This window comes from Cygnus atratus, chromosome 1, assembly GCF_013377495.2.
Source record: "Cygnus atratus isolate AKBS03 ecotype Queensland, Australia chromosome 1, CAtr_DNAZoo_HiC_assembly, whole genome shotgun sequence".
In the NCBI taxonomy this organism is placed as follows: Eukaryota; Metazoa; Chordata; class Aves; order Anseriformes; family Anatidae; genus Cygnus; species Cygnus atratus.
Genome location: NC_066362.1, coordinates 33,272,255 through 33,296,990, shown reverse-complemented (window position 1 = coordinate 33,296,990; position 24,736 = coordinate 33,272,255). Strand labels below are relative to the sequence as shown.

Sequence of the window (24,736 nt, the reverse complement as noted above, 5' to 3'; positions counted from 1 at the left end):
TTGGTTTTAAACTGAAAAAGAAACCTGTGAAATAAACAGTTGAGGGAGGGGGGTTGTGTGTTTATTTGTTTGTGTGTTTGTTTGATTTCCATGTGTTGCTAAGTATAAAGAATATCAAGTGTCAACTATTGCTGAAATGATCCCTGTATAAGGTGTACTAACCTTCTAGGGTGGATTTGGACTCGTATGTAGATGTGCGTATAGCGGCAGGTGCCTTGAATACATCTCGTTTCAAAACCAGGGGTCTAAATGATGCTAAGTGATGCTAAAGCAGTGATGCTAAACCACTTTGTCTTCTAGTGTACTGGTGAAGAGCAGACAGCCACGGCAAGGTAAAAATACACGCTTTGCTTTTCTTTATAGACTGTGTGCTTCCATGCCAATGGTGATTGGGAGTGAATAAAAACTAAATTCAGAGCTCCAACAAAATCTCCTGCTCTTTCAGGGAATAGTATTTGAGCTGAAAGCAAGCAAAGACACGAGGCTCTTGTAGCAAGAGGAAGGCAGTATGATTCAGAGAGCAGCAGTTACTTAAAAACACTCGCATTACCATTACTATATTTAGTTAATAGGTGAAAGTGGGATTTCCTGTATCTTTTTGAAAAACAGAAAATGCTAATAAAATGTTTAACACAATCTCATATTCTAAAATATATATATATATAAATAAATAAAAGGGCCAAATTGCAGTAGGAATGTGCTTAGCGTGTAGGTAAAAGCATCTCCTGCACCTTCAGTACTAACCTGATTTCACCTTCTCTTTTTGCTGATGTGCTTCAGGCACAGGCAAGGCGGCAGCTCCTAGGGCCAGCAGTGCACCCAAGACCTGTTTTGCCTAAGTCCAGATCCTAGAAACTCCATCTCAGAGGCTAACCACTCATCTCAGACTGCTGAGCTCTATATAATGGCACTATCACCACCACTAGTGTCAGTCCCACTTGCAACCCTCTGCTCTGGAAACACCTTCTCACTTTAGCAGATTTTTCAGGGAGGCTTCTCTGGGCAAAAAATCTGCCCTCAGTCCTCAGACCTGCCATGTCTGGAATGTTTTCCTGTAAATGATAGCACGTGTTACTGCATCACGTGCTGTCTCTGAGAGGTGGTAGCTAGCCAAAGAAGCCAGAAGAAGGAACATACAATACACCGCCCACCGAGTGCTGCAGTTCCAGCTGCAGTTGACTTAGCATCCTCAGAGAAAGGGCGAACACAGGGCTGTGCACAGCAGGGAAGCCCTCCCTGGTGAGGGGCTCCACAGACACTGAGGTGACTGTTAGAGCTTGTACTGCAGTCCCACTAATTAACTGGGAAAGAGGAGATTTATTTAGCACCTTTTTTGAGTTTTGATTGAATGTAGTGCGCTTGGCTTTTCTTTGAAATTATGGGAAGCTCCTCTGATAGCAAAGTGTTGGCAGCAAAGATATGTCTCACAGAGAGTTAGCACCAGCTACAACTAGGCATGGGTAGCGCATATATCCCAAGGTATCTTTTCTTTTGTTCGCTGTGTTTCCAACATTATAATCAATAATTCAATCCTATTTTTTGCTAGAAACAAGAAAATACATTTTTGTTTTTAAACTCATGCACAATCTCCAGTAATCCTAGCAAATGCATAGTTTTATTTTTTAGAAATAGTGAAAGAAAATGCAGGCACATTGAAGACATGATATAGAAAGGGCTCTGCAGTCCTAAGGGTTGCAATGTGTCTCCCTTCTAGCTGAAGATTGCACATCTGCTGTGTTTTGTTTTTTTCCCGGCAAAAGCTAACCAGTATTTTCTACTTAGGGATAGGCAGAAAGAACTGGCAATGTCAAGAAACCCCATGTTAACACAGCTGGCTCCTCTTCTGCAGAAAAAAAAAAAATCTTATAAGCATGAGGATGGTTTATGCCAGGCCCACCTGCCCATATGGCTCATGGTGCTTGGCATCTCTGGGGCACCAGGTGCTGGGGCAGGGGCACTCCCAGAAAACCCTGTACACCATCAGGCTTGATGCCCCCATCCCTCCATGTGTAGAGGAAAGATCCACGAAAGCACCCTGATGTGGCCCTGGAGAAAATTATGCCTCACTGATGGGTGTTAGAAATAGGTATTGATATCTGTGGTATTTGAAAAGGAAATGAACTCTCATCTTGATTATTATTTTTTTAATCAGGTTCAAAAAATGTATCCAAAGTAATTTTCACAGCTGTTGCTGATTTGTTAGTACATCTGTCCCCAAATCTCCCTGCTGTTTGTTTTATGGTTTTCGATCCTATTTTCATTTGTTTAAAGAAATGTTTTTCTCTCCCCTGTCGTTACATGAGACACACACACAATCAACAGCACAGGGAGGAAACTGCCCGCACCCACAGCTCTGTCAGTGTGCAAAGCAAACAGGGCTCCCCTCCCAGCCACTCTTAAAGCCCTGCACATCTACCCAATGGTATCAGCATTTTGGTGCCAAAATGTGATTTTTTTAGGCAACTGAGAATGGCTTTAATTTATTAAGGGCACCTTTTCTGTGCCATATGCTTTAGAGGGAGAGCCTGTTTCCTTCATTAGGCTGGTTGATGCAAAGGAATATACGGAGAGCTTTGAGATTCAAAGTCCATTCAGAAAGTCTAAACCCAGAATTTTGTCCATTTTTCTAGTAGTGTGCATAGGTTTAAGGCAAGATAGGACCTCTGGCTGCAAAGCTTTCATTTCTTACTATTTGCATTGTGCTGCTTTTGGCATCTTCTGGCCTAACAGTCCTCATTATCAATCGCATTTTCATGGGAATGCAGAGCTGAAGGAAGCAAAGATTATTTTTGTTAAACTATTTGTCTGGGGCTATATTGAAGTCAGATTTTTTTAGAGGGGGAGATCATGAAATGGCACACCATGGTCTGTGGCTGTAGCAGGCCGACAGGAGCTCCATACTTTGCCCGGGATGGAGGCACCTGGGATGGGACACCGCAGACACAGCCCCTGGGGTGGCTGCAGCTCTGATGAGTCAACACCAGCTCAGAGGAAAACACAGCATGGAAAAATGCTGAACTACCTACAGCAGCGTGTGCTTGGGTCCCCGCAGGCTGTCACCCAGACTGAGCTAACGCGGTCTGAAGGGCTCCACGGGGACTCGTAGGAATTAAAAATTACAGGGTTTTAATCACAAAGCCTACAGGGGAGGGAGGTAAGGAAAGAGGCAGGTGGGTTTTTGGTGGTTTTTTTGTTTGTTTTTTAATTATAGTCATTATATAATTGGATAAAAGGTTTTAAATTCTGAAGCATAGCAGTCACATCGCAGATAATGAAGTAGTTCTCCACAGGTCTATATTGCAGTTAAATGAATAGCATTTGTCACTTGACACACACCTCCACAATTGCTCTTAAGGTAAATATTTCAACTGGGAAACTAAGCCATAGGTCACCCAGCCTGGTTGAAAGCACTCGCTTCTGACTGAGCCCTGCCGCACACCCCACTGCCGTTTTGAGAGGTGTCTCTGCAGTTGCAGAGATAAGAGCCATGTGGGAGCCCTCAGCTACTTCTCCCAAACACCATTTTCAAGGCATATTGCTACTGTGCTGCTGCAGGCTTAATGTGCATGGGTGGTTCAAAACTCAAGATTATCAAGTGAAAGCATGATTGAGCCTGGGTGAAGTGTTCTGCAGAGATGCATTTTGTAATAGTGCTAAGCTCTGAGAGCAAATAGCTCTGGTAAGGGAGATGTTTGCCCTCAGTGTGCTCCAATAAACTGATTTACCTTTCTTCTTTTTTTTTTTCCCCTTTTTTTAAAAAAGAGCTGACGCAAATTTGTGAAAGGGAGTTGTTGGGGTGTAGCAGATGTTGATTGGCTCATCTGATACACTCCCATTTGTCTTTAAATCACTGTCCAACTGCTCTAGGTTGCACATAAGCAAACTTTTCATTACAGGTGCAAATCCTAAAAGACAGAACCTGCTTAGCAAGCAAGCAAGAGAACCAGCTTGGCTCAGAGGTAAACCTAAAACTTTTTTCTTTACAATGCATGATCAATGTATTTTAGACACTGTCCACGTCTTCAAAAACTGAGAATTAGAAATGCAATTAATATGTAAATTTAAGTGTAATTTGAAGGATGGGCTCCTTAAGATTTACTGACATAGCAGTTTATGTTGGTAAGTATGTTTGGTATTTCTTCAGGAATTAAATTTAGTCTTTTCATTGTTTTTTGTTTGTTTGTTTGTTTTAATATGGACAAACAAAATGTAAGCAACCAGAGAAGTTGCAGGAGTTGTTTGAAATTGACCAGACAATTAAGAAATAAATGCTCACTTTCCTTTGGAGCCTTTGGCTGACTTCAAGGCTCTTGATTTACTTGGCTAACATTCCAGTAAATAAATGAATTTGTGGAAATGGGCTTTGCATTTTAATTGTTTATTTCACAGTGATAACACTTATTTCATTTTTACATAGCCGTGCAGACAATAACATTGTAAACTCACTGTCATGAAGATGAAGAATCTGGCAAAGTCTGCTAAATCAGATACCGTGGTGGAGCTTACAAATCTTGATACTGCAAAACCCACAAAAATGCCATTAGTCATATCTGTGACCTGGCACGATTTGTCTGGTGGTGGTCCCTTCTCTAAATGTTCAAACAGCAGACCAGATGGAAATCAATAACATTGTGATATCAGATGCCAAAAAAAATTTTTTTGAATCATCATTTTCTGAGTCATTTCTGAAAACCATTATTTAATAACAAAACAGAATTGTATTTGAACAGAAAAATAGTTGTATAGGAAGGAATAACTTTCCTCTAATAATAGGCTAATCTCTTTTGCAACCAGTATTTCCATTTTAAAGCAATACTTTCAGAAAAATATTTCTGTTTAGAAGAATGCCACAGGAAGCAGCAAATGCATCACCATATTGAAAGCCAAGTTTAAGGAATGTCATAGAGCTAAGAGATTTTTCTTGCATGTAACCAAAGAGGGAAAACGTATCGATTTTAACTGAAAGAAAAAGAAGTGAAGAGATTTTTGCTTTCTTTCAAACTTACAAAATTACTCTGTAGTGAGACAAAGCTGGGCTTAGGTTTCTGCAATGGGTTTTAGGTGCCAAATTCACAATTCTGAAGCAGAAAGCATTAAACCACTGGGGAGCTAAAGCAGATGACCTTTGGCTTACCTGAAAATCACCTCATGGGAGGAGTTGTGTTCTGGCAGGGTGCAGGCCTGACTGGCCTTGGTGGCCATGCCCTGCTGTGCTGGCCCTGGCCCTGGCCCTGGCCCATGCCCATCTACCAGCCCATACAGGGGGCTTGGGCTGGGAGCAGTGTGCTGCTGCAGCCAGGATTTTATTCTCAGTGTAGCCAGCTAGCACATCCCCCAGCTCCTAAATAATGTCTCACAGGTTGAACGGCGGCCCAAGGGCTGTGTGGTCATGCAGAGGGGTGGCAGTGGTCCCCCCTTGCTTTGCTTGCCCCTTCTAAGTACATGGGGGGCACATGTTACTGGCACGCTAGACCTCAACATCCTCCCAAACCCTTCAGTTTTGTGGGTATTTTGCAATGCTGGGAGCATCAGGAAATGGATTTCCACTGACTAAGGGACAGCTCTGCCAAGTCCTGCTGAAGATCAAAGACACTCTTGGTTGTAGTTAATGTCAAAGTTATTAGCAGGATTCAAACCTAGCGCTGAGTCTGTTCGATGGGTCTCATCCTGCCCACATTTATGCCAATGGCTTTCAGCTCACAGCTGTGCAGACCCTTGGAGCTCTACCAACTGCTCTCTAAAAAGTGACAACTGCAAGCAGACGAGTTCTCAATAGAATTAATTTTGCCACCCAAGTGTTTGCACCTTCACTGGAAGACTTTTAGGAATTCACAAATTTTTTAAAAATTTATATTGAAAATCACTGCTTTATGCAGTAATTCCACAGCCTCTTGTGATGACGCCCGTAAATCAGATTACTCATTGTGTAAATGTTTGACAGGACAATGTCCAAATGATTCTTACTCTGTAACGCATATTTCTGGTCAATTTTTGCTCCCCTTTCCAAACTGTGTTTGCTATGCTGTACAGAATTTCTTGCTCAGTCTAACCTCTATGTAACTTAACTCCTGGAAACTTTTTTGGCTTATTTTTTCTGTTTCCCAACTCTTTGAAGATGTGTATATTTTGGACTGCCGCTCCTGGAAAAGACATTTCTCCAATGAGCACTTGGTAGCGTGCCTTTTATCAAAGCAGGGCTAAGCACAGGCAGATGTGCCTGCTTGACTTTTACACATTAGATTAAGAATAAGCCTCAGGAGCTGGAAGGACTCTGTTCCCTGGACAGGGCAGCATCTGCATTTGAAGACAGTTCAGTGAATGAAGCCACAGCTGGGAGGGTCTGGATTTTTTTTTAATTTTGTTAGTCTCCTGGCATTATTCATACCCCGACTGGGCAGAATCCCCAGGTCGCTGGAACGTGAGCCTGCCCTGCTGCTGCGGGCGCTCGTCGCCCTCGCTCGCACTCCCCGAGTGGCAGCAGAAAGGAGTAAACAGAGCCGCGTCCTCTGGTAGGAAATCTCCTAATGCACTCTGATATTGCTTTTCCTTTTCGGTTGTCTGCTCTGGGTGGATGGTTTTACTGAGAAGTAAGGAAGCTGACTTTAATTTCTGGCCCAGGGTCAGTTTTAGCCTCCAGGACTGGTATGTAAAGTTTGTGTTTACATTTTAAGCCCATGCATTCTAACATTTTGTCACTACAAATACATTTGTAGATGTTCTTAAGGACAGCATGTGATCAACAGCAGAGGCTAGTGAAGGTCTGGTCCTCAAGAGAGGATATATACATCCACAAATGCAAAACCAGGAAAAAGGCTATTCAATAATTGCAGGGTCAGTGCTACAGAGGGCCAGACATGGAAATTATTAGTTACAATGTTTTCTGATATTGTTGTTATGTAGCATTGGTCTGTACTTAGCATGGGACATTTGTGGAAAAGGTAATGGATCCAGCCAGTGTGCCTGACTGTGAGGCAGAAGGTGAAGTGCCAGGAGGCTGCAGGGCTGGCCCCAGCTACCTGATCTCTGCTCACTCCCCTTCCTGCTGTGTTCCATTGTCTCCCCAGCTGTGAAATGGAGATGTAAGGTGCCTCGAGGAGTATCTTGGGGAAGGGAAGAGTATTGTAAAACTGCAAAGTTTCTTGCAGAATGTTTTCCTCCTGAATGTGGGAATGAGCAAATGAATGTAAATGTCTCAGAAGATGAGACTAACAAGAAAGAGCTGAAATCCTTGGGGGTGAAGTCCTCTTTGTAACTTTGATTTGGACATTTTCCCTCAATTCATAGAGAGAGCTGAGCATTTATTCATATGAATTTTAAAAGCAGGAATTTTTATGAGAAAGGTAAAGATCATGAATCTTATATCTGTTTAAAACCCTGTGTGAGACAGATCTCCCAGCTGTGGGACAGGTAAGGATTAGACACAGATATCCTGAAGAACAGAAACTGTTGTATCAGAACCGCACCTCCTCATTATCAAAGTAGATCATGCAGAGATTGTCGCCTTCTCAGACAGAACCCAGTGAAGGGGAGAAATCCTCAAGACATTTAAAACTGACAATATTCATCTTATAACAAATGATTCAAAACACTAAGGATTTACCTTAAGTGTATGCATGTTTTGAAGCAATGGTAGTGAAACCCTGATATACTCCCTTCATTTCTAACAGTGAGAGCTTCTGCATAGCCATCACTGGCAAGGCAAAAGCAGCAATTCCAGTAACTATTTTCTTCTGGTTCTGTAATGTTGCCAGATGCTGGGCATCCGCTGTGCATCTATTGGCCACTGCCCTTTCCACAATTTCAAGGGAGACAGAGGGGCCAAGTGCTGGCACATAAAGGAACATTATGCTTGCCCAGAATTTTCCCAGCCTGCAACAGCCTCCCCTCCTAATGCTATTACAGAGAACAAACACAAACCCAGCATTTTACACTCGTTTATCTAATTTGAGGAAAACTGTAATGAGTCCTGTTGTGTGTTGTTTGCAGAACAGAGTGTTCTGGCAGCCCCCCCATGGTAGGGAGAACCGGCAGGCAGGCGCTGCAGTGCTGTTTACCCTGAAGGAGCAAGTGTGTGTGCTGGAAAGCACTGACCACTCTAATGGATCGCATGGAGCTGCAAAAAGTCAACATCGAGCTCGACGATCAGAGCAACAGCGGGGAAAGCCTCGAAGACAACTACACGGAGCTGGTTGATTCAGAAAAGGCTGCAATTAGGAGGTAAGTGTTTAAATGGGAAGGCTCTTCTGTTAAGGCTAAAAAGCAGTAATCGAAAAACAAGCTTCACTAATGGCATCTGGGGCTCAAAATGTTTCCTAGGTAATATGCTGAAATTAGTGTGATTGTTTAGCTAGCACTTTCCCACTGCACCAAGCCTCCCCGCTCTGCTCTCGACAGATGCGGTGCCCAGCAGAACAGGGGCAGCCCAGGGTGCCCTGTGCTGGCCACTGCCTGGAGTGACCTTTGCAGGCTCCCAGCCCTGAGCACTCACTTGGCAACCCCCAACCACCCCAGCCACACAAACCGATGTGTAAACTGATATGCACGCAATGCACTGCGAGCTGAGCACATTCCCACCGTGCTGCAGCCATTCGAGAGAGGGGCAGCCCTGGCCAAGGCATGGGATAGAGGGCAACAAGAGAAAAAAGTTCTGTTTTGTTTTGTTTTTTTCTGGAGGACTTTTAAATATACATTGCAATGTCAAAGGAAAGTTTCCCCTAATAACAAAAGTCACTGCTTAAACAGAACGCGTGTCATAAGCCTTATCTAAAGTTTTCGTATTTTTCTTTGTGTTCAGTCCATTTGCTAGTGACGACGCAGAAAGTCAGAAGTTCCTTACAAATGGATATCTGGGTAAAAAGAAATTGGAAGACTACAATGAAGAATATGTAAGTTTTATTCATTTTTAAGGGTAATTACAATTAAATCATATTGACCTGAATCATTTTCCAAACGTTTCAGTAAATGAAGTTACTCTGGAGCTCGATCAGCATAATCTTGGCTTTGGAAGAGTAAACACATTTTCTAACAGTTAGTGCAGCAAACTCTTTCTGTTGTCTTGCAAGTAAAGCTGGGTCTTCCCTTCCCAAGCAATCAGAAATATTCCTCAGATCACACTGAGACTCAGTAGGACAACAGTGTTGTACTACCCAAGATGTCCAGCATGGGTTGGGGCTGTCCATTTCTTGTTAGAGGTGGGCCCTAGCTTTTGTACTGCTTGTCTCCAGCATCCGTGTAAGTGAAACTACACCCATCTGCCTTCCTTGAAAGAGGGGACACTCATGTTCAACTTTGCAGTGCTGAACACAACAGGCGCAGTGTTCCTCCAGCTCTGTAGGCAACTCCACAGGCAAATGGCAAGACAGCAAAGGTTTCTGGGGTGTGTTTGTGGTTATCTTTGCTCAACATTATTCAAAGTTATCTTGAAGTTGATGACAAAGAAAGGAATTATGTTAGTGGTCATGTTACGTATTTTATTAGGATTGTTCAAATGAAACCATCCGATTAAAGAAAAGAATATTCTTTGTAACTGCAAGCTAAAATTAAGAGCCAGATTCCCCCATCCCTTCCCACTTGGCAGCAGGTGTGACTCCCTCACACACCAACTCCTGCCTCCTGTTTTTTGTCCTCTCCACTCTCCTTCCCCCACCTGAGCCACACAGATCTTCTTCCTTCGCACCCCACCCTGCCCCCTGACACATTTTTAGCTCCATAGAGAAAGTAATACATCCCAGTTGGAGAAAAACTCAGGAATTGGTTGAATTGTTTTTTAAGTAAATCATCTGAACTTGTCAAACCAGTAACTGGGAAATCTATTAGATAACAGCATGTTTTTCTGTAGAGGCTGGTCAGCAGTCAGCCAGCTGTGGCTATCTCACCTCAGAAGACTGTTGGCTTCGCAAGGCTCCACCTTTAAGGATCAAGAGAGCAATAGAGGGAAAAACAGCAGTGAGGACAATTAGCCCACTGCGCTCAGTAAAATGCAAGTTAGTTGTCATGTCTCTTCTTGTTCCCTACAGCACCGGGGCAGAGCTTCCTTTGGCATGTCCTCGTTCAACCTCAGCAATGCCATTATGGGCAGCGGCATCTTAGGGCTGTCCTATGCCATGGCCAACACAGGAATTATCTTTTTCGTGTAAGTACATAGAGAGAAAAGTGAATAGAATACAAGCAGTGAGCTAGAGCTATTTTTTTGGGGTGGTTAGAGAGGTAAGTTAAGCTTAAGAGCCATGTTTTGTTAGCTGAAATGTTTTGTAAGACCTTCTATAATGAAAACATTTTAGCTGCCCTGCAAGGAGCCATCCACTGCTGACAAACCTTTTTTGTTTTTCTTTAGCCCTGTTTTGTTTCAGGAACACAACTGTCCATTGATGCTATGTAGTCCAAAAAAAAATAGAGGGGCAGAACTGTATATTGGTCTCAAAATAACAACAGCAATCTTGCTGGTTCAGTATGGGAATTCTACAAGGGCAATAAATCACACATGAAGTATATATTTACATCATCCTAACTATCCAATCACTATGTAGAAATGGGAGAAGAATATTTGATACAAGTCTGAAATGGCAGTAGGCTTTGAATGCAAAGGCATGCACAGATTTATTCAGATTTGGTGCTGCTCCTCTAGTCTATTTGTATTTGGTGTACATATATGACTGCAGAGGTATGCGGCTGACACGCAGTGTCTATACAGAATGGGTTTTGATAGACAGTAACAGATAGTCTTGTGAAGTTTTTTAATCTATGGCTAACCCTGTCAAATGAGACTACAAAAGGTTTGTGGGTTTGGTTTGGTTTTGTTTTAATAATCATTTTTAATCTTAACTGGGGCCCTTAATTTTAATCCCCCTTTTAGGCTGGAATGCAGTATGACAGTACCATATGACAATAGGCCATTGTTGTACGTTACTGAATTCTTAACAAGCCTTTAAATTAGGTTGTATGGCTACCTCTGTGTGGCTTCTTTCTTCTGGAGGTTGTTTAACTAGAACAGCAACAGCATTTGAAATGCTACACGTTACTTCCAGTTGCTAAGAAACACCTCCTGTTTTTTTCCAGTAGAATCTATAACTGAAAATTAATTGTAGATGCAAATGCTGCCACTCTTCTGGGTAAGTACTTCCCAGCACCTGTACTTGAATGATTTAGATATAGGATTTACAGATACAAAAAGGGAACCTACTTCTACAAGTGACTGCATTAGAGTCTGGAAAATGTACGATTTTTTCCCCCAACTTTCTCTGAGCATTCATGCTAACCAATATACCATAAATTATCACTCCAAGAAAAATTGTGATATATCAAGCCTTGTTGTGGAGAGAAAAAAAAAAAAAAAAGGAAAAAAAAACCACACTCCCTTTGCAATATTTTATTCTTCAGGCTCTGTTCATTCACGAGAGTGGCTGAAAAAAAAGGCGGATGTGAACCTAATGGCATTAGCTCTGCTGGCAGTGCTAAAGAAGTGCTTTGCTGGCAAGCCTGCAGTAATGCCACAGCAACCCTATGGAGTCTTATATAGTAAAAAACAAAGGATGTCTCCACCCTGCAGCTCATTTTCTTTTCTGTTCTACTTCCATACTTTGTGCATGAGAACATTCTCTCTTCTGGTGGAGGAAGGAGTTTTATTTAAATTGCAGAACTCTGTAGGGATATTGTTACCCCCATGGCATGCATCCACTTGCCAGAGGTTCCTCTGTCGGATCATGACGTTCATGTCAGTGGGACAGAAAAATTCCATCTAGTAAATAGAAGCTGACGTACATTAATTCTAATTTAGACTATGCTGGCAGCAGTTAATTTATGGTTCTCATATTGCCCAACTACTCTCGTGCTGGAAGATTTTCTACACAGTAAAGCCAAGAAGAGGGCTTCTAGAACTCAGAAGCTCCCCAGCAGCTCCCATTACATCCTCCTCTTCCATGGGGAAGGTTTCCACTCGCATGGGCCACACACCAGAAAGTCTCTTCTGCTGCCTGGCAGTGTTTAGCAAGTGTCACCAGGTAGGCTTTAGTTTACTATAGCTGCACCCCATGTGTCAGGACTTGGAGACCATGCCTCTGCATAGCAGCTGCATGGGTGCCTTTGAGAAAGATGCCATCTTGGAAGGATACACTGCAACCTCAGACATTAAACCCCCCCTGTCTGTATAGCATGAACCCACAGCATGAGAGACAACCCCACTCACATGAAGTCTCTAGTGTTGACTGTCTCCCTTGGAGAAGGAAACATGGTCTGGAGACCATCACCTGACCCCTACACCTATGTCCCCTCTTAGACTATAATACATTTACAAACTTAGCCATCAGTGTCTCCCATATTTATACCAAACCTTGCATTCAGTGGCATAAAAGGTGTGGGTACAACCTCCTGCTCAGCCATGGAGTAAGGGACATCAGTAGAGTAGGAATTTCCTAGCTCTGTCGTGTTGTCATCATGTCCCCTTCTGCCCAACACTTGTGCAAGCTGACAACAAGGTGGTTGTGGTAATAAGATATGCTGCCCATAGTACTGTGCCCTAAAAATGTCATACAAAGCTACAATCTTTGCCAGTATTTTGTGAGAGGGTGATAGCTGAAATCACTCAGTGTGCAAATGTTATGTAGAAGGAGTGTGTCAGTAATCAGAATTGACAAAGGGAGGCACCAGTACCTTTAAGCAGACTAGTCTCGAAGAGAATGCTGCAAACTCTCCAAAAGCAGGTTTTCCAGTGTCATGCCACATTGGAAGATTTCTTATGTAATTTGCAAAGAGTACATTTAAAGCTAAGCTCTGCAACTTCACGATTACTTGATAAAATGGCAGAAGTCTAGGCATAAGTTGGCAGTGAAGTTGTCACACAGTTCTGGATTTGTTGGGGTTTTTTGTTGTCTTTTTTGATTGGTTGGTTGGTTGCTTGTGTTTTTTTTGTTTGTTTGTTTGTTTAAATCTGCATTACTAGAGGGATTTAAAGGAGAGGTCAATGAGCTGGTAAGAGACCAAAGACCTGACTCTTGCACAGAGATCTGTTTACTTTAGTTGAGTCTTACTAAGATGTAAAAATTTGAGAACAAGCATATGTTCAAATTAACTGAGTGTTTCTGATGTCTTACATGGGATTCTGATTTCTGTTTTGCCTTGCAGAATTCTGCTGCTCAGCGTAGCAATACTGTCACTCTACTCCATCCACCTCTTACTAAAGACATCAAAAGAAGGAGGTATGAGGATCAGCTTGTGACTGACCAAAAGTCCCTACTACATGCACGTTTTTTACCTTGGAATGCAATTCATCAAGTTTACCTAATGTAGTGGCCCATGTTTACTTTTATTTTTATTTTTTATTATTTTTTCAGGCTCATTAATATATGAAAAACTGGGGGAAAAGGCGTTTGGATGGCCTGGGAAGTGTGGTGTTTTCATTTCAGTTACGATGCAGAATATTGGAGGTAAGGGTAAAAAGTTTTTAGAAAAATGTTTTCTACCCTCCAATGCTTTTCTACAGAAAACAAGTACTTTCTCTCCTCTCTCTGACTAAACAGCATCAGAGATGAGAAGGGTACAATATGCATTATCTTTTTAATACGGAAAGGCAGGAGGAATTCTTCTTGCTTTGTTTTAGCTATCTGACACTTCAGTGCCTGGTGAAAGCTAGTTGCCCGAGATCTCTGCATGAGCAATGCAGACACTTCAGTGATGACTAACCTGGCTTGTCCATTTCTCTTCATTGACCATGGCTCAGACAAGACATCTTCCTCAAGTCAGAAAAGATGAATCCCACCTAAAAGGAGAAGCCCATGGCTCTGACTTCTCCAGAGAAGAAAAGCTCTTCAGTAATTCATTTTCCAAATAAATTCTCTGCTTGAAAACATATCTAGACTCTGATCTCTCCAAGATGTTGAGTGGTTGAGAATGATCGTTGAAAGTATTCATCCGCAAGGATACTTCCTGTGAAATATCTATCAAGTAACCTCCATCCTCTCAGAAGGGAGACCATTTACTTGCAGGCATAAGTAGCAGGTGAAGGACTGCATGTTCAAGCACCAAAGCTTATTTCCTTTTAATACCCAGGAAGAAACCCTTATAGGAGACTGGAGAACACTATATTAGAAAGCTTAGGGGAGTCTGTACATATTTTCCAGATTTCTTCAGGAGAGGTAGTTGACATAAGTTGCATTAGTATCATTATATATATTATCATTGACTAATAATGTATTATTAGTCAATGAAACATATATCTTTTTCTGGTCTCTGTCGTGGAACTTGGAATGTTTTGCAAAGCTTTAGTAACAAATTTCTACTGTCGTTTTAGAGCAAATTTACTACCCAGACAGAGGTGGTTCATATCTCTCTACTGAAACACTTTCTGATTGTGTTCATAAAAGGTCTTATTCCATGGTCTTCTTTTCCTTCCCCAAGCCTGGATATCAAATGTGGTTGAACTGAAGGAAGAATGTTTCCCTGAGAGAGAGGAATAGCTGTTCCTGTAGTCCAGTGGTTTTCAACTTACTGTCTAGGCTGATCCGTAGGTGTCCAAGGAACTCTCTGTGGCCAATGTAAGATAACTTTTAAAAAGCATGCCTTCTGCAAGTAGATTTCAATGAGATATATAGAAGTCAACCCTTCTACCATGAATCTTGAAAACTAGCTTTTTAGATATGTGGAGTAGAGTACTGGAAGAAAGAAGTTGGAAATAGACGGCACAAGGGAGACAAAGAGGTTTTGAGGAAGTGACAACCAAAGTTACTACAAAAAGTAGATGGATAGTGTCCACCAGAAAAACAGAGCAGAAAAGCAAAAGAAAACTTTGAAAGTGTAAATTTCATAACAGTGACTAGAGTATGTTGTTAGTTCTGTAATGACTATTGTATTCTAAGGCTAAATGCTAGACGTCATTCAGGACATGTTTATAAAAGAACAATATCAAGAGAACATACCTTTTCTTTATTTGCACTGCTATTTGAACAAAACTCATTTCTCCATTTTTAGCAAAAACTGACTTATTGAAACTGTATGCTTTTCATATAGCATCAATGTTTTTTTAAACAAATTGTTTTGTTGGAATTACACTGTTTTCCCTGAAGGTGTTTGCTTGTTTTTCAGCAATGTCAAGCTACCTCTTTATTATTAAATATGAACTTCCTGAAGTGATCAGAGCATTTATGAAACTCGAGGAGAATTCTGGGTAGGTACCTTTGTCCAACCAGACCCTTAGATGAAAATTTTTCACTTCAGTGTCAATGATAATTTTTTTTCTTTTTTTTTTTTTTTTTTATTTCCCTCTCTTCAGAGAATGGTACCTAAATGGGAACTACCTCGTTATACTTGTAACAGTTGGGGTTATTCTTCCCCTCTCCCTTCTAAAAACCTTAGGTAAGGTTAATATCCCACTTAACCTCTTTTCTTATTTCTGTTAGGATTGTGAATTTATATGCTGTTGAACTGTATATTTTTTCTTGCTTCACAGGTTATCTTGGTTATACGAGTGGTTTTTCGCTGACCTGCATGGTTTTCTTTGTCAGTGTGGTAGGTTACTGTTCAGGACTTGTCTCTAAGCAAATATAGAGCCTGTAAACTGTGCAACACTGCTAAATCTCTTACCATAACAATTTATTGTGGATGTTAGAATAACACCTGCAAGTGAATCAAATCAACAAGGCTAGTGCTGAACGAAACCAGATTTAAAAAATCAGCCTAAAAAGCAACACTTGAAAGGATGAAATATAAAGCAGGGCAATGACAGAACTAGAGTAACAACAAATACTCACATGAGAAGCAGAAGTGATAGCACTTTGTATCTTGCCCCCTCTCTTTCTCCTCTCACTTCTGTGTGTCTATTTTTATTCCTGTTGGCTTATCACGGGTATAAATGTATTCTCTTATGGTAGTACTCTTCTGATGACATTGTCTACTCTTTTGCAGGTAATCTTCAAGAAATCCCAAATACCCTGTCCTCTCCCCATCATGGAGCATGGGGTTGAAAACTGGACAGCCACCAACCACACAGTGCCAATGCACCTGGTCATGTTACCAAATGAGTCATTCAGCTCTGGTGTGAATTTCATGATGGACAACACAGCTGGGCACATGCCAGGCCTTGAGGAGCCAAGAGATACCTCCCCCAGAAGTGGTGTAGAATATGAAGCACACAGCGACAGTAGTGACTTGTGTCAGCCCAAATACTTTGTCTTCAACTCACGGGTAAGGGAGATCCTGTAGAATTTGTCTTTTGCCATTTGTACCACAGCTAAACTGCTGCCTGCCAAAAGTCAGAGATATAGCAGTGACCGTTCTTACTAATGGGAGCTTTATTTTACAGACTGCCTATGCAATACCCATCCTGGCATTTGCATTCGTATGCCACCCTGAGGTGCTACCAATATACAGTGAACTGAAAGAGTAAGGTTCTTAAATTTTGTCCCATACTTCCAGTTAACCATAGCAGAGATCACTTTCTACCTGTTCTGCCTTGATTGTTGGTGTGTAGACACCCACCCGCTAAGGATTTATTGTGTGCCATAGTAAATAGATATCGGCTTTGCTTTCACCTAATAGTCAGATACCGGTGACAAAGAGCCGCTGTTCAGAGAGACATGTTGACCAATATTTACTTAGGAAAGAAGGAGTCTGGACAGTCCTTTGAATGACATGAAATATACTGGGGAATTTGGCTGCACAACAGACAGCGCTGAAACAGAGAATTCTGGATTCTAAAAATATCTTAATCAGTTCTGCGCCCAGGTCAGCTGTTGCTTACTTTTAAAGTTTCCTGGGATGCCATTGGTTTGGGTGTCTTACATAGACTCTTAAGCCGGCCCATTTTGATAATCACATATCAAAAATCAAATACATTTGCTTAAACTAGCACTGAGCTGACAGTTGGGAAGGGCTAAAAAATTGCACTTGTCCAGCAACAAGAATTACCTTACAGGAGGTTGTGCTGCAAAACTCAAGGAGACCACGATCCATTGCCTCCTATTTTAATATGTTTAACCTCAGAAGTAAAAATTCTCTGATGACTCGGAATTTGCTCTCAGGCACCATAAGCTGAAGATTTTCTTACAGAAAATCTTTAACCAACGGATCTCTAAAGAAAGGATTTGACCTGCAGGAGGTTCTTGAACCTGCAGAACAGCTCTCTGTAGATATAAGGGCATGTTCATACAAAGCTGGCTGAAAGTTCTTGTCTCATTATTGTTACCAGCCCTGTAATTTTAATCTCTCCATATTTTATTTAAAATACACTATATGAGATTGATATAGAAATAATGATGTATAGAACATGGCCATCTACATGTTGTCACCAAGTAAATAGTAGAAGTGAAGTTTCTATTGAAACTTTCTATTGAAATTTTTGGTTTTTGTGCTGTTCTGCACAGAGCTGTGAAGCTTCAGGAGATCTGTATAACTCACATACTTGCTATGAACTTACTGCTCCTCAGAGTACTTCTTGTGCAAATAGAGGCTTTGTAAGAACAGCACTGTTACTCTTTCTCTCCTACTTCAGTCGCTCCCGAAAGCGGATGCAGAATGTCTCAAACATCTCCATCACCGGCATGCTCATCATGTATCTTCTGGCTGGTCTCTTTGGATACCTTACCTTCTATGGTAGGTCAAAACCCTGTTCTCTCCAAAATTTTCCCTCTCATTTTGAATCTGGCAAGATGGATTTACCACATGGAGCCTCAAGTGTTCATGTGTTTTCTGTGGGGCTGGATTCATGCACAAGCATTATCCAGAAATAATGTGCTGTCTGTAACCTCCTGCATAACTGGTGAGACTCATCTGGCTGCCAGGCCACAAGCTCCTCACCCATCCTGAGTCTCAGGGCTACCTACAGTGGGAGCAGTTGGTTTTGTGAACTCAGACAGCAAGCTGCCTTAAACTTGGCTCTTGCAAAGTCCAGGAGTGGCAAAACCAAAAATACTCTAATGTTCAACAGCTTTACACAACACTATTAAGAGCTACCCACCCTGGCTCTGATGCCACTAATTCAGCCTCACCTGTGCTGAAAAACAGGTGCAAACCATTCTAGTGTAAAGAAAATAAGGATGAGCAGGACTAACTGGTAAGTAAACAGAGTAGCCCCTATATTAGCACACCAGTTTATGCAAACAGCACCTCTTTTTACCTTGTTGATTCCTCTGTTACGGCACAGAAGTGAATGACACAGCACAATCTGCACCACACTGCTGTGGTGAGAGGGCTGGGACACTTGAGTGGAGGTCCAGGGATCTGTTCCCAGTTGACTTGTTTTCTGTTTCATAACAGAGAAATTATTTTTGCCTCAGGTTCCACACCAACCTAATGACTTTGAGAAAATCATTTGAGATGCTGGAGTACAAAAGCATCACCTCACAGCTGTGTTACCCTCATCGTCTCTGAATGATGGAGTTGCATCAGTAATGCTGGGAAAATTCCTCTTTCGTGCCCAGCCCGTAACATGGATCTGATGGCAGCAGCTGGGCCAGAGCTGATCTTGTCGGGCTGCAGGATAAAGATTTCCCTTTTGCATGTGCAAATACTGCTTACAGCACTCAACTCCTCTCTGTTTCCTTTTTGTAGGAGAAGTCGAAGATGAGCTACTTCATACATACACCAAGGTGTACACCTTCGACACCCTCCTTCTGTCTGTTCGCCTCGCAGTGCTGGTGGCTGTCACCCTGACGGTGCCCCTTGTCCTTTTCCCTGTGAGTAACAGAGCTGCTGGAGCTGAAATCAAGGCTAGCAAGTATGCACTAACTGTGGGTACTTAGGATAGGTTAACTAACATTAAAGAAAAGCAGGCCCGAGTGTTGATTTGGGAGGGTCGGTTTTCTCACATGCAGCTTGCCCAGAGCAAGAACCTTAGACAGCTAGGGTTGCAAACTTTGAAAGACTGAAATAAATCAGTCTTTATAAATAAATCACAAATAAATCAGCAACGACTGCTCTGGCTCTCCCTGGCTCTCCGTGTGCTATATTTAACAGAGCAGCAGTGTGCGTACTGAGGACTGGGGATGTAGTCAAACCACCTACAAGATTTCCTAATACAGACATATGCACCTACTACAGCACCCAAACTCACAAGGGTGCACGTGGCTCAGACCATGATTGTCCTTCATGCCTTCCTCCTGCTGCTGTGCAGCTGGGGAGAAAATAGTCAGTGCTGGCCAGTGAGTTCTGGGGGGCTGGCACCCCATTTGGTGGGGCAGACACCAGCCCAGCACCACACTGCAGGCAGGTTCCTGCTGATCTGCATCATGGCCTGGTGCTTCTGTCTGCTAAGAGATAATCCACTGTCCCAGATGCAAACAGGAGCTGTGCATACATACTGCTTCCAGGCTCACTGGCAAATACTTAACAGCAGTGATCACCATTCAAGGTTGCCTGCAAAAAAAAAAAAAATATGCCTTGGTCTAAAGCACCCACAGTGATCAGTCCATCTAGCTTAGAGTGCTCTGATGCTCTGCCCCAGATGTCACATTTAAGCCAATGACTTAAGTGCTTAAATTTGCCTTAACTAGCTGAGAACCATTCATGGGAAAACAAGCTAAGCATTGCAAAAGCCTCTATCTGTCAGATGCAGTATTTTGCATTTTTAGCTCTTTGCATAATTATTTTTATATCCAAATAGTGTACAAAGGCTTAGCAGTTACATACCACAGCACTAATTGTCCTATTAAAAAAAAAAAAAAAAAAAAAAAGAGAAAATATCATTTTCTTTAAAACCAGTATACTAAACAACTTCATATGGCCCATCAGGACAGCCAGCTCAGCATTACTAGTAATCTAATTACTCCAAATAAGCAGTATAGTTGTACCAACTGCTTTTATTATGAACTACTACATTTGTATTTTCTTAATGTGGTCAGAGTTTATTCTCTCTCCCCTCCTCCCCCCCAAAAAAAAACAAAAAACAAAAAACAAAAAAACATTCTATTGCTATCAAAAAAAAAAAAAAGTATATGTCTATGTAGCGTTAGTCACTCTAAAAACCGTTAGTGACTGTAAAATTTCAGTCTGATATCTTCATTTCGGGGGTAACATCACAGCAGGAATAACGCACAGGATGCTGACAGCAAGTGAACAAGAATGCAGGCAGTGGTTCTTCAGAGGGGTGATGCGGTTTTATACCAACTGAGGAACCAGATAAAAGTTTTGCAGTCTGCCTTCTTCTTCATAACATGTTGTCACATCAACCTGAAAAACATAATGTGCAAAATTCATTCTGTGTTTCCAAATGACAGGCTCCAAGTCCGACAGAACTCCATACACTTACTGAGTTGCCAAACTCATTCAGAAACTGCTTCGTTTTAAAACTACTAAAAAGAAGTTCGTTTTGAGTTTTTTTTTCCAGTGTAAGAACACTTTCTTTTCAATCTCTACCTTCCACGTCTTCTAAGCTTATCAGAGTACTTCAGAGTAAGACTATCTCCTACCACCAAAGGGGTTTGCAGCTGACCTTTTTCCTACTTTCCATCTCTGCTGATGGGAAAGAAAAACCTCTTTCTTGTGTGAGAAAGTGAAGCAAAAAGGATCCTCTGCAACAGCTTTAATACATATATAATATTATATATATAATTTCCAAATGACATTGCAAGAGATGCTTTTACATATGTATATATTCATATGTATATGTGTATTTTTAATGTAAGTAAAACAAAAGCTTGCTCTTTCAGAAAAGTAAATTGCAGAACTCTTGTGGGATTTTCAGAGGGATCAGGTTCTGGAATACAGAGACTCATATATTCCATGTATATTTTGCCTGCTGATTAGTATTCATAGTGGGGGCTTCTTTGAGTTGTTTTTTTGTTGTTGTTGTTTTTGCTGATACCAGCATCTTTCAGTTGAACAGATTTCATCTCCCTGATTTTACACCCTATTTACTTGTCTTTCTTCTACACTGCAAATATTTGAGTTTCTGCACTAAATTCTGAACCCAGTTCTCAAAGACCTAAGCCAGAGTGAGATTTACATAAAGGGAGTCAAAGATTGAAAACACATTTCTTCGGTCAGAATTTCTCACAGCAAAAGTAACCAGCATAGGTCATTAAAACAGCAAAGATAAATTAACTGCTGTTAACTGCTTTCCCTGATGGTTTTCATCTTACAGGTCCGTTCATCTATCAGTGCATTGCTGTTTCCCAAAAGACCATTCAGCTGGATAAGACATTTCCTGATTGCAGCAGTAATTCTTGCTTTTAATAACCTGCTGGTGATTTTCGTCCCAACTATTAAAGACATCTTTGGATTTATCGGTAGGTTTCATAAATACATTTTGTTTACTGTGCTTATCCTTTCCACAACATATTTACATTTGTGGACTGAATGACACTCTCCATTTGGGTCTTACAGTAGAATAATATAAACGCAGACTTGATTTTGTATCAGCTAAAAGGGACATAGGAATTCCCAAAGAGCTGACAGGCAAAGCTGAATGCTATCCACCTTTGTTGCTAACTTGCATGAAGAACAAGGAATTCAATAAAGCCAGTATAAAAACTGATGAAAATTGGTTTGTCCCCACTTGGCCAGCTCACATGTGGACATCTACATCACAGGCAGTGACTGCCTACTTCTTCAGCCCTGAGCACTCAAATAAGTGCTTGGACATCTCTATGCTGCCCTCGAGGCTGGGCCTCAGCAGATGAATGAGACCACAGGACTCCAAAGAAAACGGCCCAAATCAGACCCCCTTAAGCCCACTGAAATTATTCCCTAACCAGAGAGCAAATTCTTCTGCAGCCTGGAATCGAAGCTATGTGGGCTGTGGGTGGCCACGGGAGAGCTCTGTATGAACACCCCACATCCTGTTACACCTTGCAGGTGCACCATGCCAGCTGTGCATCACACAGCATGGTACTCAGCTCCACTTTCTCTTCCAGGTGCTTCTTCTGCCACCATGCTGATTTTCATCCTCCCCTCGGCCTTCTACCTGCGGCTTGTTAAGAAGGAGTCCCTGAGGTCTCCCCAGAAGATCGGGGTAAGGATGCTGGCAGCAATTGCAAAGGAAGGATGATGGGAGGGTGTGTGCTTTTCATTGGCCACAAATCCTAGGGCTTTGACCTGCAACATCTGGCAGTTGATCACAAATGGCCGGGGCTCACACCAAACACAGGCCGGGCAGTGTTATTCACAGTAGCAGGGAGAGCCAGGCTGCACAAACCAAAGAGTTTAGGGCCCCACTGCTAGTGATAAATAAACATCAGTAAGGGGCTAGGTTAAAGTGTGTCTTTTATCACTAGAAAAAGGCATTTAGTTAATCCAGTCTAAGCTCTAGTTAACACCTGCACTTGTATAAATAATACCTAAACAGTGCATAAGGAGCTGTAGGTCGACGCTGGAAGACCAGCTGTGGATTAACAGGCAGATCTGAGGTCAAGGTTAAGAAGGAGGTTGTACTGCAGAGATAATGCAGTGATAGAGACGTGAGCTCTCCACTGAGAAAGATTTATGTACCTACAGGAGATATGTATGAAGGTCTATCATTTATACGCAGAGTGAGTTTATGTCACGCTGGACTGCTGCAGCAGTACCTTTTATCCTTGCGTTAATGCTCACATTAATAGCCTTCTGCACACTTAACAATATCACTGAGGACATGTCCTTTGAAAAATTAATCAGAAAAGATATTGGTGAAATATATATGCAGGCACATCATGTAAGCAGTACATATGCACATCTGTATATACATCCACAGAAAGCAAATTAATTGGGATGGAAGAATTTCTATTGGTACATAATGAAAGTATAAAGGAAAGGTTTATTATCATAAAATGATTTCTGAAGACAACTTTTGGAGCACTATCATTAGAGAGAGACTTTGAATATTTGTTCATGCCACTTTGTTCATTCTTTTTGTTTCTGTGCTAGGTACATCTAGAATTTCATACCCTGCACTAAGACCACACACAATATTCATCTTTGTGTTGTGAGGCAGAATATTGTTAAGTGTGGACAGATTAGGGTAAGCTAAAGCCCCACTGAAGCAAAGGGGAAAAGTAAGCATCTGGATCATTTTAATATACACAGAAATACCTTCAGAGAAGAGAGATGGGCTTACCAGTTTATCTAATGAGGATGAAAAAGATTAACTCTGAAGCTGTTCTTGATGGCAGAAACAATGAACATTCACTGAAAATTAGTCAATTTTAAAGGAAAAAAAATATTAATCAGTTATATTTTGTATTATTATTCACATTAACAAAACTGTGGGGGTTGCTTTTTTTTTTTTTTTTTTTTTAAAAAAGATTTGGTCTTGTAAAGTCCAGCCCTTTTAGACTGAAATTCTACATATAATTAACTTGATGCACATAGCCCTGTATGGTATTACTTATGTTTAGTCCCAGAGAACAACCCAAATTCAGGCCCTGGGTATTATATAAATGTGATTTCCATGGAAAAGTCTGTGAACCATCATCTGCTCAGTCACTTTGTTCACTAATACAATTTTATTTTCCAATTACAGGCTCTAATTTTTCTTATAGTTGGCATAATCTTCATGATTGTGAGTATGACTCTCATTGTAATGGACTGGATTTACAACCCACCGAGTTCCAGACACCACTAACCTGTGGAGACAACCAAGTGCTTTTTATACCCTCAATGTTTATATTGTGTGCTCCAAAGGACACCTGAATGGGACTGTTATTCCTAGCTAGTAACTGCCATATTTTGAAGACAGTTTCTGGTAAGGTCACTAGAACCCAATGGAGTCTGCGTCATCCTTGTCACTAAGGACTTATTTATGCCTTAAGAACCTGAGCTTAGCATTTCTGGCCAGGTTAAATGAAATGTGTGGTGTGGATGCTTTCTATTTTCAAAACCCAAATAAGAGTAACTGTATATATAGTCCTCAACAGTAGCCTGGTCCTGCTCTTTTCGACCTCTCCCATTACATTAATAACCACAGTTCCCAGAGCACTGAAAAGGCAATTAGCCAGAAAACCAGCTGGTGCCTTGTTTTGTACCCAAAGCACATAGGAGCAGTTGCCCAGCTCCAAGAGAAAGGGTACAGTTTCTGTAGGGGATCAGAAAGGTGACCGCTTCCCACTGATCAGTCTATCAGAAAGGTGACAGCTTTGGCATGGCTTGCCAAAGCACCGTGGACAAAGCTGAGCATCAGATATGTTGCCCAAATTTGTCGCCCTCAGCATGTGATGGCTGCACTTGATGATAAAGTTCTCTTGCACAGGAGCCCCTGTGCTGGGGCAAGTGCTTGAAGAGCAGCTGAGCATTCGTGTTTTGCTGTGAAAGATGCCTGTGCTGGAAACGTCAGGCACTTCTGGAGTGGATTTTTTGGTTTTCTTTAATATTTTTTTTATTCTTGTGTGAGATCGCATCACTGAACAAGTTGCATCCTCCATAGAAACTTGTCTTCCATTCTTACGGGAATTTAAGGAGACCACAAGGTGTGGCAAAGCACCCTATCCAGTATTGTTCAGTACTTGTCTATTTGATAAACGTTCAGTGCAGGAAACTGTAATTTGCTATATATATAAATATATGTATTTATGTATATAATCCTTTGTTTTCCTCCAGTTATAAAGATGTTACCCTATGGTACATGATTTTTGCTTTTTTTTTTTTTTACGTGTCCCTGTTTTCATAGCCACACACTTAATATCATTTTGAAGAAAACATTCTAGGTTGGTGGGTTTGTAAAAGGTTCATTTTTATTCAGCAGTGTTTGAAATATACCTGTTGCAAACCCTATCCATTACCTGTGTAAAAACAAATTCAGATGTTTACTACTTATATTACAATAAATTGCAAGATGTTTTCC

The 24,736-nt window shown here is 41.4% G+C and overlaps 1 protein-coding gene and 1 long non-coding RNA gene across 4 annotated transcripts in view; one reads left to right on the top strand and one right to left on the bottom strand.

Moving 5' to 3' along the window:
- The window catches only part of LOC126913279 (uncharacterized), a 19,215-nt gene extending 13,806 nt beyond the window's left edge, over nt 1-5,409 (bottom strand). Inside the window, exon 1 of the long non-coding RNA XR_007708163.1 lies at nt 5,135-5,409. This is a non-coding gene — a long non-coding RNA (uncharacterized LOC126913279). The remainder of the gene's footprint in view (nt 1-5,134) is intronic.
- On the top strand, nt 3,845-24,736 carry SLC38A4 (solute carrier family 38 member 4). Of its 3 annotated transcripts, none has more exons than XM_035543924.2 (16): nt 3,845-3,959; nt 7,987-8,217; nt 8,795-8,885; nt 10,017-10,132; nt 13,117-13,190; nt 13,326-13,418; nt 15,073-15,154; nt 15,260-15,342; nt 15,437-15,495; nt 15,892-16,170; nt 16,289-16,368; nt 17,477-17,577; nt 18,535-18,659; nt 21,065-21,209; nt 21,837-21,934; nt 23,420-24,736. In XM_035543924.2, exons 2-16 carry the CDS (start codon nt 8,099-8,101, stop codon nt 23,519-23,521), a joined length of 1,647 nt encoding a protein of 548 aa, XP_035399817.1. In that variant the 5' UTR covers nt 3,845-3,959; nt 7,987-8,098; the 3' UTR covers nt 23,522-24,736. The 3 variants fall into 3 exon arrangements, with proteins under 3 accessions (XP_035399817.1, XP_035399818.1, XP_035399819.1); XM_035543925.2 differs by lacking the exon at nt 3,845-3,959 and adding an exon at nt 5,943-6,509; XM_035543926.2 differs by lacking the exon at nt 3,845-3,959 and adding an exon at nt 6,145-6,509 and having other exon boundaries at nt 7,992-8,217.